The sequence below is a fragment of the Vanessa atalanta genome, chromosome 12 (genome assembly GCF_905147765.1).
Source record: "Vanessa atalanta chromosome 12, ilVanAtal1.2, whole genome shotgun sequence".
In the NCBI taxonomy this organism is placed as follows: domain Eukaryota; kingdom Metazoa; phylum Arthropoda; class Insecta; order Lepidoptera; family Nymphalidae; genus Vanessa; species Vanessa atalanta.
In genome coordinates, this window is record NC_061882.1 from 7,392,524 (window position 1) to 7,409,374 (window position 16,851).

The 16,851-nt window shown below is 29.7% G+C and overlaps 2 protein-coding genes across 2 annotated transcripts; one reads left to right on the forward strand and one right to left on the reverse strand.

Moving 5' to 3' along the window:
• Positions 1-1,122: 1,122 nt before the first annotated feature.
• LOC125067644 (probable myosin light chain kinase DDB_G0279831) lies at positions 1,123-3,682 on the reverse strand. Its single transcript, XM_047676346.1, has 2 exons — positions 2,910-3,682; positions 1,123-2,729 (listed from the first exon to the last, which is right to left on the reverse strand). Exons 1-2 carry the CDS (start codon positions 3,414-3,416, stop codon positions 2,094-2,096), a joined length of 1,143 nt encoding a protein of 380 aa, XP_047532302.1. The 5' UTR covers positions 3,417-3,682; the 3' UTR covers positions 1,123-2,093.
• A 1,201-nt stretch (positions 3,683-4,883) lies between these two features.
• On the forward strand, positions 4,884-16,441 carry LOC125067880 (ejaculatory bulb-specific protein 3-like). The gene is made up of 5 exons (XM_047676775.1): positions 4,884-5,128; positions 7,646-7,817; positions 8,657-8,775; positions 14,449-14,626; positions 15,568-16,441. Exons 1-5 carry the CDS (start codon positions 5,123-5,125, stop codon positions 15,705-15,707), a joined length of 615 nt encoding a protein of 204 aa, XP_047532731.1. The 5' UTR covers positions 4,884-5,122; the 3' UTR covers positions 15,708-16,441.
• Positions 16,442-16,851: the final 410 nt, after the last annotated feature.

Here is a 16,851-nt window from a genome sequence, read left to right on the forward strand (position 1 = left end):
CCACCCATTGCCAAAACCTCTATAAGGCGCAAATTCGGCCTCACATAGAATACTGTACTCACCTAGGCGGCTGCCCATTTTTTCCATTTGACTGTATTTAACGCACAGCGGAACTCGAATTATCGACGATCAAGCCCTTTCTGACTTGTTTGATCCTTTGACTTGCGTAGAGATGTTGGTCACTTTGCATCTTCTACAAAATTTATCACGAGGAATGTTCGGAGAAATTGTTTGGATTAATTCCGACAGTTGAATTTCACCTATATGCCTCAACCTGAAAACAAAGACATGTTAAAATGGACAATCCATTTTATTACGGGATATTGCAGAAGAAATACTTCATTTTAAAAGAACCAACTATGCTGGTTCTCTTACCTACCTACATACAAGAATGCCTGGCATAGAATGACTTGACAATATGGGACATATACATAGTACGTGTATAAATACAAGTAGTTTGTATTAAATTTATTTATATTTAGGTATTTTTTTTGAATTCGAGACGATTGATCGGGTCCTCTATAGCCTATTCCAATGAAAGTAGGAATAAAGATGAACAAACCTTAGATTTTCGTATTTCATGCGTTTTTAATAACTCAGCTATATTAGCCCTACTTAAGACTTTTTGATTAATATATCTTTATTTATAATATAATACTATTGCACCTAACTACCTATTTCCATTTTACCTTTATTTTCAAAATTGTGATAAGTTTTGTCGATGTCCAAATCGCCATTTTTTCTCCACCCACAGAGAATATCATAGATTAATGAAGCTCTCGACCAATCATATCGCGTCAATTTGCTGTCAAATGTTGTTTATTTGAATTTTCTTCTATTATGGTTGGAAATTGGAATATTAGGTATAGAATATATTTGGTGTTTGTAACAAATATATCTAGTTACAAGCTAATGACTCAACTTGTTACTTATCATAGGTATTTTTTGGACCCGACGGAAATGTGCAATCAGTGTACGGATTTTGACACTTTTTATGCTAATGACAACACAATTTCGTTTAATTAATCTTTTAGCAGACTTTCGAGAGATATGTTGAATAAAGAGCAAGATCATTGCTTTAACACATTCTGAGTACATGAGATGTTACAGGCATTTAGAAATAGAATGCATAGGCTATACATATATATTTTTATTGACAATATAATTACTCATGTCATTATGGCATACAATCCAGCTATGTCTATCAGAATAAGCCCTTTTACATTACATCCGTAAGTATATAACTATCAACAGCAAAATAAGTAATACATTAAATATGAGTGTATAAAAATATAATAAATCATAACTTATATATAAGTAAATCAAAAAATCATTTAATAAATCTGCAACCTTACTATCCACCTTGATATGAATTTATATTAATACTTTGTACTTTCTAATAAAATTGATTTTTACTTCAAGAGTTTAGTTTAAAATAATATCACAATTATTTTGCAACTTTCCAACAACTGTCATACTTTAAAGCAAGTTTCAAATTATATTGGATAATTACACAAAATCTAAGCATCATATCTGTACATATATGTATAACATTTAAATGGGGTTTTGTTACTGTAAATATTCCAAGTTGTAATGATATTTGTAGATTAATAAATCACTTTCATGATTAAACCCCTCAATGTGTGCACAATTTCAATAATAATGGAATATTAATAAGTACTACTATAATTACCTATATTTTAATGTACATTTGAACTTTATATAACACAAATCCAAATTGCTTCCAAATATGATCAACTCATATAAAATTATTATACATTTTCTTAAAAATCTAGATTAAACAGTATGGTCTTTATAACAAATAAGATATGTACAAAATCAGATCTAAATCTTTTTGTTGAATGAAAAAATAATGGCATGGCAAAAGATTTCATATCTTGTGCAGTAGAGATTGTAAATTAATTATAAACATGGTAACAGACAGTATGCACGGCACTATGACAATATATTCACATTAAATTGTTAACCTATTTTGCACCACTTACATCTTACAACCGAAAATCTTTTGTGGTTAAACTACTTATAATAAATTTAAGTCAGCAAATATCTATGCTATTTTTTTATCTTGTATATTATCCATAATCTGTCCCATATGAAGTAAGACCCTTGTATTGTATAGCAAATGAAACAGCAGCATCAAGAAAATCATAATGATTTGTCATGATATCATTATCATTAGAGTTGACATTCTCATCTCCATCAAAATCATTATTGCTACTATTTAGATTATCAGAGTCATTATAATATGGATAAGAAGAACTGGATGTTTCGGGATAAAATGACAAAGGTAAATTACTATTGGCATTCTGTTTTACATCCTTTGTGAAGTTCCATGACATGTCTATTCCACTGGTAGATGTCTCTTCAAGATTAATTTGTTTATCGTTATTTAGTTTAGGCTCTGAATTAGTATCGTCATCTGATAGGAGAGGGCTTGCAGGTGGTGATAAAAATAAATCTTTGCTTGAATTTTGTGATAGTTCATTTTCATTGCTACTACTTGAACTTGAATTGTTTTGTAAGCCATGTGCAGATATTGCCATAAGTATAGCCTCATTTTCTATACTATTGTCACCCGGCAAATTGTTAATAAATTCTGCCGCATCGAGAGCAAGAACTCTGTTATTGTCCATGTCGGCAGGCAAGGGAGCTATCATCCAGTTATCTAGGACACGGTTTATTGTATTGTCAACAAAGCATTTTGCCATCTGAAATAATCATGTTGTTATAAAAATATTTCAATTAAGTATATTAGAGAATTTAGTTAGTATTACAATAATTAGGAATATGAATTTCGTTTATTTTGCAAACTAAGTTTCAACTTACAAAAAAAAATGAAAATTATCCTTTAAATCATGTTGATAGTTCATTTTATTATTCAACTTTACCTGTCTTGCCTGCCATCGTGCAATGCACTGATCCTCTATGTCTTTATTAGAATAAACCATTGATTTAGGAATTGACATTCGTTCACCAGTACTGCTGCTACTTTCACTGAAGTCTCGGCTGCTACTTTCAAATGTACTAATATATCTCGGGTATGACAGTTTTTCTGTTGGTATGCTTGAACTAGGCAATAGTGATGTATTGGTATCAGTGATAGAATCTAAGGAATTGAAATCCTGTTTCAATAGATAATCACCAAGGATTTCAAGGTTTTGTTCAGTATTTCCTACTAATTTTGCCTCACATTCATGTTCCGATGAGGAGCCGGCTCTATCAGTTTCGTTTAAGGTACTAGATTTTTCATCTGAAATCTCATTTCTCAAATGATATTTTCCTTTAACTTCCCAAGCAAAGCGTGCTTTCTTAAGTGGGCGGTCAGGTTCTGTGGTAGCGTCGCCATTTTCTTGTCGTTTACACGACGACTCTCCAGCATTTCCAGGAAGATTCATTGTATTATGATTATCAAAACTGTCATTAGTAAACAAACACTGACATAATTAATTACTAACATATGATTGACTGACAAGTCGTTAATTAGGCAGCTTATAGGTATTTCTCATGTTTACAATCACAATTAATTCACAGTAAGTAAAAATCAATATAGTTTACTATTTAAACTATTTAGTAATAGTTTATTTTGCAAATAAAATATAGAAAGTGTTTAATCGAACGACATTCATTGTGTGAATTTGTATAAAGTTGCACAATTCTTTTGGATTGCTATATAGTCTGTGCCAAATCGAAATTGACATTTTCACTAAGGACATTTCCTCATGCAAGTCTTGCTATTTTAATATTGCATTAAGCAAAAAATTTTTTGTTAAAGGTCTTGTGAAATTAAAAAATAACTTAATCTGATTTGTGTATGAGCATTAATGATATTGAAGAAAAAAAAGCTATATAAAATTAGTTTTACTACTACTTACTATTGTCGTCAGTTGACATACAGCCTAAAAAGATAATATATTAATGTTGCGTAGGTACTTTGAGTATTATTAATTACGCAGGTTAAAGGTAGAGCGAAACATATATTGAGTAAAAGTATGTTAATACTAACCATGATACTTCCTAGTCCTATTAACTAAGTAATTGGCGCTGCAGAGTATTAGTGCCTACCATATTTATTATATATATTTAATATTTATTGTTTTAGATGTTGGAATCTTACACTGTGTTCCAATTATAATACAAAGGCATAAGTTAGCATAAGTTTTTATGTTTGGTTAATAATATTCAAGTGTCAAAATTTAATTAAATTGAAAATAAAATACTTAGCTATGTAATAATGATCATAATATGTGACACGGAACAGACTTAAAAAATATATAACGTTTACTTTTATTATCATTACTTATAAGTCTAGGTAGATTGTTGCTTTCCAATCGCAACAAAAAATAACCAAATTAAACGCGTAACACGCGGAAAAGTATTAGTAACATCAGCTATCGTTTTTCAAGCGCTCTGCATCACACGATGTCCATGATAATTGACATGATTGTGTGCGTGCTGTGATACTAGCTATTTAACATAAGACGCGTGTGTTTTAAATATATGGTTTCATTTGATACATTGTATTGCTGATATATTTATCAAATATCGGAAACTAGGCATAAACTTTACCACAGAAACGTTGTTGACTTTATAACGAAAAATGAGCTAACTAACTGAGCCAACTGTTGACTGATATGTTATTCAACGCATACCTACGGATTCAGATCTAATCAAATAAATTAAATCAAATTATGTTGACTAGTTATTCCTATATCTAAAGCATGTCAAGAAAAAAATGAGTCTATGTCACTAAAAGAATAGAATTAAAAAATATCATATTTCCCCTTCTATTTCCCGATAACTATACAAATCTTTATGTTTCTTGTTATAAACTATCGGCGCATTTTTGACTAATAGTACAAATACCGGTCGAATTTCGTGTTAACGAGTTATCATAAGACATTGACGCCTAATCACCTCAAACAGGGGGAGGGAGTCCAGATTAGTTAATACGATGATTACGGGCAGTCTGTCCCTATGCGTCGTCCGTACGTTGCCCAAATACTGGTGTCGTAACATAAAAGTTTAATGAAAATTATCCGTAGTCATCGTAAGGATCTATTTGAAGCATAGTCGTAAGCTCGAGGAAGCTTTTATAGTGATAATGAAGGTATTTATAAATTATAATATGTACTATTATATTTTTGTCCCTTTGTTGGCGTTGAGAGATTAACAGCTTATGTGGCACACAAGACAAGGGATTCCGGGAAGTGCTTAATGCGTTAATTAGACTGACTAGGTACGTAAACTGGAGTTACTTTGTACAGTATATTTTAAAACTGTTATCATTTCAAATTTATATTTAAATCCTGTTAAATATATAAATATGTATATGGTATTAAATATATTATGTTATACACTATGTTGGTACTTACCTACATTGATTATACTTATTTGTTAGGAAAAAGTACTAAATATAATGTAAATTTTGTCCGTGTTTAGTAAGTATATTATTGCGGCTTATAATAAATAAATTTACTAATGTTTGATTCCAAAGATACATATCGTAAATATTGTTCATAAAAATTCACATTCAAGGACGAAAATATATATTTTAAATAATATATTAAAAATTTAACACGTACTGGTATTTAATTCAGTAATAATTTATAGTCTCAAATAAATATTTTAAAAATTTGCATATTTGCAATAGGTACACGGAAATCACTCGATAGATTTAATGAAAGGTAGCCTCGTGGTCGATAGCTTGTATCCTATTAAAAGACATAAGCGATATTACTATAATTATATACCAAGAACACGAAACGAAAATGTTGATATATCTTATACATAATAGTTTTAAGATATTAAAAATCGTTTTAGGTAGTTTCTTTTTTTAAAGTGTCGTAATTAACACAGGAATGAGTTAAAGCTGTTTTCCTCTTAGTTTATTCTTAGCTAAATAATAAGTCGATCACTGAAAAATTATGCAACATTTAAAGGCGTACAACAATTTAATGCACAAGAAATTACTGGTATAAATAGTCTTCATGAAATATAAATACATATCCATTGTCTCTAGTTCAGTCATTGATCATTTTACATATTTCAATATACAAATGCATATGACCTAAATTATGGAGCGTAATAAAAGCAACAAAAAAGTATTAAATCACAATTCTCATATCATGACAGAAAGTCGAATTTTCGCAAAAAACAAAGCTAGGAAATCTTCGTGAACAATTTCAAGTTATAATTTTCTAAGCCTCCATCTAAAATCAGCCTTCTCAGTTAACTTTGAATTTTTATGCAATATTTTCATACATAAATTCTGGATTTCTTTGAAAGTAAGCGAGAATCGGATTGCTTTAGAAACTAAAGCTCGGTAAATAGATTTTATTTTATGAGTAGTTATTTAAATTTAGTACAAAGTTTCTCTGATTCAAAAATACTAACAATAATAACTTAACTTAATAACTTTGAACACAATGGAACAAAAAAAAAAGCCAAATACCCTATTCCATATCAATGTTTTCTTATATTAAAAGTCAAGGTAACCTACGTACTACCTATTATTAACATTTGCTATACATTATGTCAAATAAAGTTATATATCTCGGCCCCTTTGTAAATATTGCTATTATTGTTAATATAATCTCTACATATTAAATTTTAAAATAAAAATATCATGGACAATACTTTATTTTCAATTTTCATGATGAGTCATCATAAACTAACAATTAATACAAAAATATTTATAATAATTTGATTTAAGACTTGCAAAAAAAATATGTGCTCGCTTGACTCTTAAAAATTATACGAACAAAGAACGGTACACCATTAAAATCTCAAATGCTACTTGACAAAACAAGAAACTTTGGCATACCTACTTGAAATGAACTTTCAAGGTTCAAGACTGGCCATGTCCGATTAATACAATCTTCCGTCTTTTTGTAAACTACTATATGCAGATCGGTTGCTTATTATTCCACAATAATTCATTGCTAATTTGCTAAACCTATTCCGCTATGAAAGGAATTAAATGATCATATATTTTAACAATAACTGCTTAAAATTAAATTCGAATCAATTTGTGATATTTCCTACACTTTGAATACTTTATGTACGTATATAGTACTGGTATGTGTATTTATTTATTTTATAGTTTACTCTTAAAAAAACGAAATCAAACATCTGAGTCGTTGATGTTGTAGTAACAATTCGTTAAATTTATAATATTTCATTCAACTAAAAAAATTATATTATAGATCATCTGCAAAGAACCCTTGGGGTAAGAATTAAGTATATAAGAATTAGATCGTTTAATTATTTTTTCGCGGCTATTTCCAGAGTTCATATCCTCATCATGATACTTGTAAAGTAATAGAAAAGCTTATTTAAAATATTTTTGTATAAATAAAAGAATGTGTTATAGAATTGAATTAAATTAATTAAAATTTGTAAATATTGTGACAAATATGTATATGATCGGATGTAATATAACCTGTTTTTAATAAATATTTATTGATTTTTAACCGGTCTTCGTTAAGATTTGTAGGTCAGATGCTAATTTTGAAAACAGAAGAATAAAATAACTGCTAATAACATTTCAATTATTTTGTAAGTAAATAATGTAAATCAAAAGTATTCCGAGACACCTTGATGGTCCTATTTATTTTATTTTCAGGGTTTATTGTCGATCATTTTTCTGACTCTCATCTGCATCTCAGTAATGGCATTGCCACAGATGTCTGATAATCAGTTAGAGAAAATTTTAACTGACCGAGGAACTATGCAGCGGCACATTAAATGTGCTCTAGGAGAGGGGCCATGTGACCCCGTGGGTATAAGACTCAGAAGTACGTATTGCTTAAATTATTTTTATTATTCCTTGCTATCTCCAGTACACATTGGTCGAGTACGGTTTCATAATTACATTAATTTATTGTAAATAACGAATTATGTGCATGACGAAAAGAACAAACCATTGTACTTACAAAGTCAATGCGCCGCCAACCACGGGATCTAAGACGTTAAGTTCCTTTTGTTTCTGGCTGACTCACTTTGCAAACCGCAATGCAACAATATGAGTTAACGTTTAACGTTTGGTTGTAAAATAATTGATGAGTGGGCCAGGATACGCCAGTCTGGGTATTTACCCAGACTGGCGCAGGCCCGTACGGACAAAGCTCTACCAGTGGTTTTCAAAATTATAAATATTCGATTTGAGCATATTGTATTACACTATTGTATGCGTGTGTATGATATATTATATATATTTGTTAATAAATATAAAATAATAATTAATTTAATTGCGATAATTTTACGAAACTGTTTCGGGAGTTTTATGAAAAAACTTTTTAGATGTACACCTATGAAATAAAAAAATAATTAAGTCTACATTACGTATTTATAACATACCATTTTATTATTATTATTTTTTATTTAAGAATATATTGTTTTACGTTTTTTCATATTATTATAGAAAATACGTACTATTTGTAACGAGCAGTATTATAGGTTGAAGTTCTAAGCAGACTCTAGTAGTAGTTTGCTCTATTTTGATAGTGTTTTATAATATATCTTTGTATTATAATGGTTTATAGTTTCTTAATGTATTCTTGTTCATATACATATTTATAAATACTATAATATGTAATCCCCGCTGTATATTGAGTTGACACTATATTTTTTTCAGCGTTGGCCCCTCTAGTGTTGCGCGGCTCATGTCGTCAATGTTCTTTGCAAGAGACGCGTCAGATTCGACGTACACTTGCCTACGTCCAGAGAAACTATCCGTGGGAATGGGCAAAAATTGTTCGTCAATACGGCTGAGAAAAAAAAATTACATGAAGAACATCATAACTTACAATAACTATACGTTCAAATACATATTGTTAAGTACATATTTATAAATATAAATTTATACGAATTATAAACGACATTGAGCAAAAAATCCTTAGAATAATATTTTTGTATACGATATATATTGTAATTTAGTAATTAGAGTATATTCGCACTTAATAAACATAATTAGGATGTTTTAAATATAATTTATATGCTTATAATCACTTAATGTTGGTTCAGTCAAATAAATTATTTGCACTTTATTGTTCTAATTAATTAGTAAACATTAATTACAAACAATGAATATATGGTCTCAATAACAAAATATAATAAACTGCTAACAATATTAAACATAGATTACGTTAATAAAGTTTGTGTAAGTTTTTATTAACAATTCCGGAAACGCGATTAAATTGAACTTCTGAATTGTAAAACATTGACCTAAATTATAGGTTACAATATCAAGAAATAAAATTTAAGTTGTCTATTTATCTATAATTTTGTTTATATAATAAAGTGTTGTGCCGGATGGTCTGTTTTATATTATTTAGTCATTTTTCTGTCACGTAACGAAGGCGTAGTAGTATTACAGTTCATTTCCAGAGAATTTAACAAATTAATAATAAAAATATATAAATTTTCAAATATGTTTTTTTTTTGTTTTATTTAAACTTCTTGTTGAATTTTTATTGTTATTTAGCGTCAAATTTAATTATTCTTCCTTTTTTATATTCAGTTCTGATCACTTTTATCTTAATAGAAATGATAACTACACAATAAACTGAATGGTTTTAACGTTTAAAACTTTGTAATATACTTATTTGTATATAGCATATAACCAATATACCTATACTCAGATGATTATCCTCTTTTCAAAGTTATTATAGATTTAACAAATTCTATGTGAATGAACTGTACATATACAAATTGGTAAGGAAAGAGGGGGTCTTGTTAAGTAAGCGGTTACGGCATTACCTTCGAAGCATTCTCTCTACGACCGCGCGCTCGTTGCAACGCACCCAGTTTGCATTCGCACGCGAACCGCGAAACAGTTTAGAAATCACTGTATAAATCCGGGTCATTTGGGACTTACGGAAAGTAAAAGTGTACCAAGCTATACCAGAACGAATAAGGATGCAGGTAAGAATATTACTTTATTATTTCACAATAACGTTAATTTTCCTGTTCGCATCACGTTGTAAAGCTTTCGTCGAATGTAGATTATTGAACTCGCGAAGGGCGCAATTTTTCACTTGCTTGATTGACTTGTTTACTATTTGATTTTATTTAACTTATGTTATTCGGTAGTGTATTAAGATAAAACGTCTAACAAATGATTAAAGTTAGTTATACAAATGATAATAGTTATAAGTACTTATTCTTAAAATTATATTTTAAAATAAATCAATTGATATTCAATCATTGAAACTCAGTCTATCAACATAATTTTATCGAATACAATATAGTATCTAGAATCTAGGTGATTAAATATAACACAAGTACATGTTCGCATATTAAAGACATCAACGAACTCAAACCCCATGGAAAGTTACTTAATCAGAAAACATTTATTTTTCTACATGTATAGACTTCTGGGATAAAATAAGATTCCTATTTTACGCTGTTGTTATATTCATGTTAATAGGTGAAGGGCAATCATTACAAGAAATTAATATGTACTTGCATTTTTTTAAATCAGTATGTACTTGACGGTAATTATCCTCATTTTTGGTTTACTTAAAGTATTACATGGTCATCCTTATGTATCTCGTGTCATGACTCAAACAGTATTTATACAAGGTTGGTCCAGCAAATCTATTCTCTAAGGAATAAAATTGGCACTTAATAATCGTAAAATTTTAAAAACCGACTTACTGTGATAATTTATGGCAGCCCATTGTCAGTGGTGATCACATACTATCCACCAGCAAAGATCTACCACCAAGTAAATGTAAATATTATAACGATTTTATGTCGTATCATTTAGTACGACGTCTAGTTTTGATTTCGAACGGAGATTTAGCTAGAGTGCAGCTGTCCACTAGGATAGTAAATGTAGGAAAAAATATATAACGTGCAGTATTTCCTCGCATTTTCTGTTTTTGTTTAGTGTTGCCTTATAGCAGATATTTTATCTATAAGGATATAGTCCTTAAATTATATTTGACTATGCTTGAGTAAATAAACTATAATGATAAATATACTTAATATTTGCTGATAATTTATTTTTATTAAATAAAAAAAATTGTAAGATTTAGAAAATAATTGAAATTTTACTCTAAATTAATATTATCCATTGATTTTTACGTCATAGAATTTCAAAACGAAGTAGATTATTAGGTATATGATTGTTTATATTTTATTTTTTATTTGTATTCTATACCAAAATTAATATATTTTTTTAATTACTTGAATAATAAAATGTAATCCTGTCACATTGTATTTTTAAAACATTAGTCCTTTGAAAAAAATATATACCTATGTCTATATTAGGTTTTTCTAAATAACACTAATATATTCTAGTGCACACTTTATACGGCTGTTTATACATACATTTAAGTAGTATAAATATAAATTTTAACTTATCTAAATTCTGAAATACTCTATAAAATAAGATATAATTACTTTTTACATCTGCTTTATTACTTTTTTAGAGATTGAACTTAGAAACAATGTGTTTTTTATAAAACTATTTTTTTCATTTTATTGTATTCTTATCAACAAATTAATGTTTACTCTATCGAAAGGAACTGTACCAAATTGATTCTTCGAAAAAAGATTACGCTCTTACTCATTGTTTGTTACATACATACATGAGTTTATGATACTGCAACATTGCTCGTTCGTGTTAAACTAAAATGAGTCAGTAATTACAAAAACACGAAGCTCAAGTCTTATTCTGCCTTTCTCTAAAGTTAAAGTTACGTCCGGCTTATTCTCGCCAGTTAATATTTCCTATTTATATCATCAATGCACCACCAACCTTACATTCATCCTTTAGACTGGAACACGCCAGTACTAAGCATTGTTGCTTAGCTTTCTTACTGTTAGGAATATGTCAAACTAGTAAAAAGTAGTAAACTGTCCGTGGTAAAACAGTAATATCTTTGATTAGTATTAGGAATCTGTTATATTTGACATTTGAGAGTATGCAAGAACGAAGAATGAGTAGGGTCTTTGCTGGGCATTTCTGTAATAAATAATTAATAGGTATGTATTAAATTATTAGCTAAAAAGCCTAAAGATAAATATTGGCAATAATACACATCCATCGAAATAATATCTTAATTATGTTTCTAGGATCCGAGATTTAAATCGATCCTATCTAACTAATTTGAAATAGATCTATGTCTATCTTAAATCTACATTTTGTCAATCTTTAAAACAACTTCCAAAAAGGAGGTTATTATGTTTTGACGCATATGATCACGAATCACTCACTATCACGATCACTCACTATAAATAAATTAAAAGAGTTCTTTATTTAAACTAAAAATAAGTTATCGTAAATTGTTTTGAGCTAAAAGCGTGTACTTCACGGATAACATACAAACACATGTCTAATCTTTAATATGTTTTACAAGCGTTGCTTTAAGTATATAGATACTACACTACTACATAGATGAAATGTGCTCATCTAGCTAAGAGATGCGGTAATTTGAGCTTGTAAAATAACTGCTTTGAAATTGGTAATAAAGTTCAATAGCAATAAAATATAATTTGATGTATAACCATAATGATAATAACAAAGTCATTATTATTATTATGGTTAGGATGAGTAATCGAGTAATCATAACTTATTAGCATGACTGGTGAGCAGAGCCGTCTCAAGCTATGCTGGGGCCCTTGGGCACCAATGAATTTTTTGATAAATATGTTAGTTATTTCTTACAAATCACTTTACTCACCTTACTCTCAGGAGGGGGCCCTGGGCACTTGCCCCATGTGCCCAATTGTAAAGGTGGGTAACCAAAACAGCCCACTTTATGTAAAATGTAAATTAAAATAAAAAATCGCATAACTAGGACTCCGGTGTGTTTTTAGCTTTATAAAGTATCTTAAAATTGTAGAATCCGGGGAATTAATTGTATTTTGATACTTGCCCCATTTTATTATGTTGCATCAAAACTAATGTGACAAAATTACGTAATTTTTATTTCATAACAATTTATAGTTTCTAATTTTTAAGTCTTAATTAGATTTAACGAATTAATAATAATACACTTTATTGTGGACTAAAGGAAAATAATTTCAGTAAACAAACAGAAGGTGTCGTTCTCGCTAAAGAGCGAGCTAAATCCTTACTTACTTGAGTAAGTCATTGTAAGTCGAATTATTAATTAACAAATTATCATATATGTTTCTCTTTCTGATTATATGTCTTTTAGGAATATATAATACTATTTGTCGCCCGCGGCTGCGCTCGCGTTTTAGTGGGTTGGTTGTCATATGTTACTCAAAAAAAGTAGCCTTCATACCAAATTTCGTCAAATTCGGTTCATTGGTTTGGCAAACAGCGACAGACAGACAGACAAAGTTACTTTCACATTTATAATATTAAATAGAAGAATAGATTAGTAAAAATTAGTAAAATTGTCTTTGCTTAAGTAATATTGTTTTTAATTAGAGTAGGTATGTTAGAGTAGGGTCTATGCCGGTCTTAATTTGTTTAAAAGTCATATCGTCCTCGGCGGTAAAGTGTTTTACTTTATATCGCGAGAAAACTTCTATGTGTCAAATGAATATCTGCAACTTGTGTTTCTACCAACATGCAGTAGCGTGATATACTCCAAATTTTCTCTCGAAGGGAGAGGTGCTCTTAACTCAGCCGTGGGACACTTAATAAATTTACTATCATTCATACATAATCCAGACTAGAGTTTTAGTGTTGTCAGTGTATTCTAATATACTTTTTGTCCTAGTTTTTAACAAATGGAATTGGCAACCTTGGATAAATTGAAACTTATTGCTTATTTACTTATTGCTTAAACACAAACACAAGAGGTAGTTCAATATAAAATGAAAAATCATTAAACTAAAACGATAGCTGAGTGTTATCGTCGATTGTTGCAGATTGGTTAATAATTAAATTCCTAAGCACGTTCCGCGATGGTGTCAGTGTTATTTAAAATCGCGTGTCACATATGACTTACAGTCACTTACGGCACAGTTTCTTCACTACACAACCATGTCATTTACTCGTATTTAAACAAGAAGGTCACCAAAGAACAAACATGTTTATTTTTTTTAATTAATTAAGAATGAATCATATTCCACATTAACTTTTTTACAATTTTACTAACTTGGATGTTTATTTGTGCCGGGTTTTTTCTGCTTAATAAGACATACAAGTTATTTTTCAAAGTGTTTATTTTTGCTGAAGAAGTCTCTTGCCCGGTCGCGATGTTTCTCGTTTGTAATATGTAAAAAAGCGCATTATATATAATACAAATGTACATACCTAATAGTATATAGATAATTTGTAGGTAATTTAAACATTTTATATTAATATATAGAATAATAAATATTGCAAATGAAATGAGCTTATAAGTGCCGTGATGTACTCTATTTGATTATACTTTATGAATAATATTGAAATTAACCAAGAATAATAATATTAAGATATATGTCTTATTTTTACAGTTAACATACATTCTGGTATTGTGTGCTATGATGGCAGTGTGTGCTACACAGAGCCAGAGGCCACAAGTATCAGACACAGCTTTGGAGGACGCCCTTAATGATAAGCGGTTCATTCAGAGACAACTCAAATGTGCTCTCGGAGAGGCACCGTGTGATCCAATTGGAAAACGATTGAAAAGTAAGTTGTTTTATAAAAGCAAATCTTTCTCACGATTTATGTAACCTAAAGAGATAGTAATATCATTACATGCTAAAGAAGAGAAATTATTTAAGTATATGCTTTCGCATCTAAGGAAAATCTCAAAATAACTAAAAACTTAAAATATAAATTATATTAACAAATAAAGTACCTAATTTGTCATATAGGTAAAGTCTTATTTCAATGGTGCTTTAAAAATAATATGGTGACATTGTAAAATTTTAATTTTTAAACTCGTAATTGTGTCAAGACTACTTCACCTCAATGACGATCTCGCTTAAAAACATGACAACTACAGCCACAAGTCATAACTTGATTCGCATTTATCTCCAATTAATATCAAAATGTAACATGAGTAGTTGGTAATAATAGAAAAAATGTGAATCACATGTGGTACAGTTATCTAGGATACGGCGCAGCTCTAAAAAAATGTTGTTCGTTTAATTATAATAGAAATATTCTTCAGTAAGAAGTTTATAATTATACATTCTGTCAATTACTTATAAGGTAGGTAAATCATATAAATTTCTAATACTTATAAAGTCTATTTATTTTGATCTTGACCATTTTATGGTCCATTGAAATCTAATTTTAGTCAAGAAAAAGGTCGATTAGAAAAAACGTGATCAATCTGATTTAATACGAAATGAACATTTTTTAATAATTTGTCGTTTTTTTCCAATTTTATTGAGTAAAATCAAAGTTTATTTTTATTAGGAAATTTGTACCGACTTGTGTGACAGAAATGATTGGGCATTGACATTTACACGAAAATTAACCTTAAAAAATAAATAGATGTACTGTGAATTTGACCTCACATACATCCTTAATATTTACCGTGATTTGTTCCATTTTGTGGTAAATGGCAATTTAAACTTACCTATATTATATTTTATACTTAATTATTGCTTTTTTTTCAGCTCTCGCGCCATTAGTTCTAAGAGGAGCCTGTCCACAATGCTCACCACAAGAAACCAAACAAATTCAACGTACCCTCTCCTACGTGCAAAGAAATTTTCCACAACAATGGGCGAAGATAGTACGTCAGTACTCCGGTTAAACATAAATTTTAACGTGAAGGCTATATAACTCAAAGAAATAAATGAAAATAAGTAAAACGCCACCAAATGGATTATTTCATATTTATGGTGTTTGAGGGTTTCATAATTCTTTTATTTTTGATAAGTATTCGCACCAATTACTGAGTTCAGTTTCAGAAGATTAAATACTTTGTTGTTAACCTTTAAATGACAATGTACGTACATTGTACCTATTTGTGTACCTAGTAAATTCGAGAAAGTAGGTACCTAGTGTAAAGGTTTTATAACTGTCACCGTATCGTTTATACATATACGACCTGACAATATTTTTAATGCTCTATTATGTATAGTTAGTCTGTAATATCAACATTATTCTTTCAAAGAATACTATTTGGACGTGAGCGTACTTTAAACTAAAGTGGTATATTGTAAATATTTTCTAAAAAAAATAAGGTATTTAATGAGCTTATTTCTAAGTAAATATTTTATGTAATTATGTATAACTAGATTAAAATTTAATCTTAAATATTACTTGTTCGCCCTTAAAGGGTTCCCAAAAATAAGACTTCTTGTCTCATAAAAGAAAATATATGTATTTTAATTCTACAAACAGCTTCGAATAAATTATTTTAAAAGTCTTCTTAAACCAATGTACATCATGTAGTAGTAATTGTATTCTGTTGTTCATCCTTAGAACTTCAAAGAGCGAATCTGAAGTACCAACTATAATTATTGTTTATAATATAATAAAATTAGTTTTCAAAACAATAAAATAATATAAAAAAATATTGTACTTTTTTTATAATGCCGTACAGAAATAAATAATAGGTCTAAGAAAATATTTCTGGGGCCCACGGCACATTTATCAAGGCGTAACATATCGTGTTCGATACGTAGCTACCCTGGCAAGAGAGCGTAGCGTAGCGTTTCGCTTCGCTATCCAATGCAGCTACCTACCGAAACCATCATGTATGGTAAGCACCAGCGTCAGTCTGAATGTGAGTATGCCGTGTCTTCGTTCCACCCAGCGACTCGAGTGGGAGCGGCTCCTCCGTCGGCAGGCTTGCTGATGATGATGCTTGCTACAGATCAGGGCTCGAGTCCTCATTCGTCCAACCTTCGCGGACGCTGCACGGTCGCTCGCCCTGGCTTCCACTTCAAACC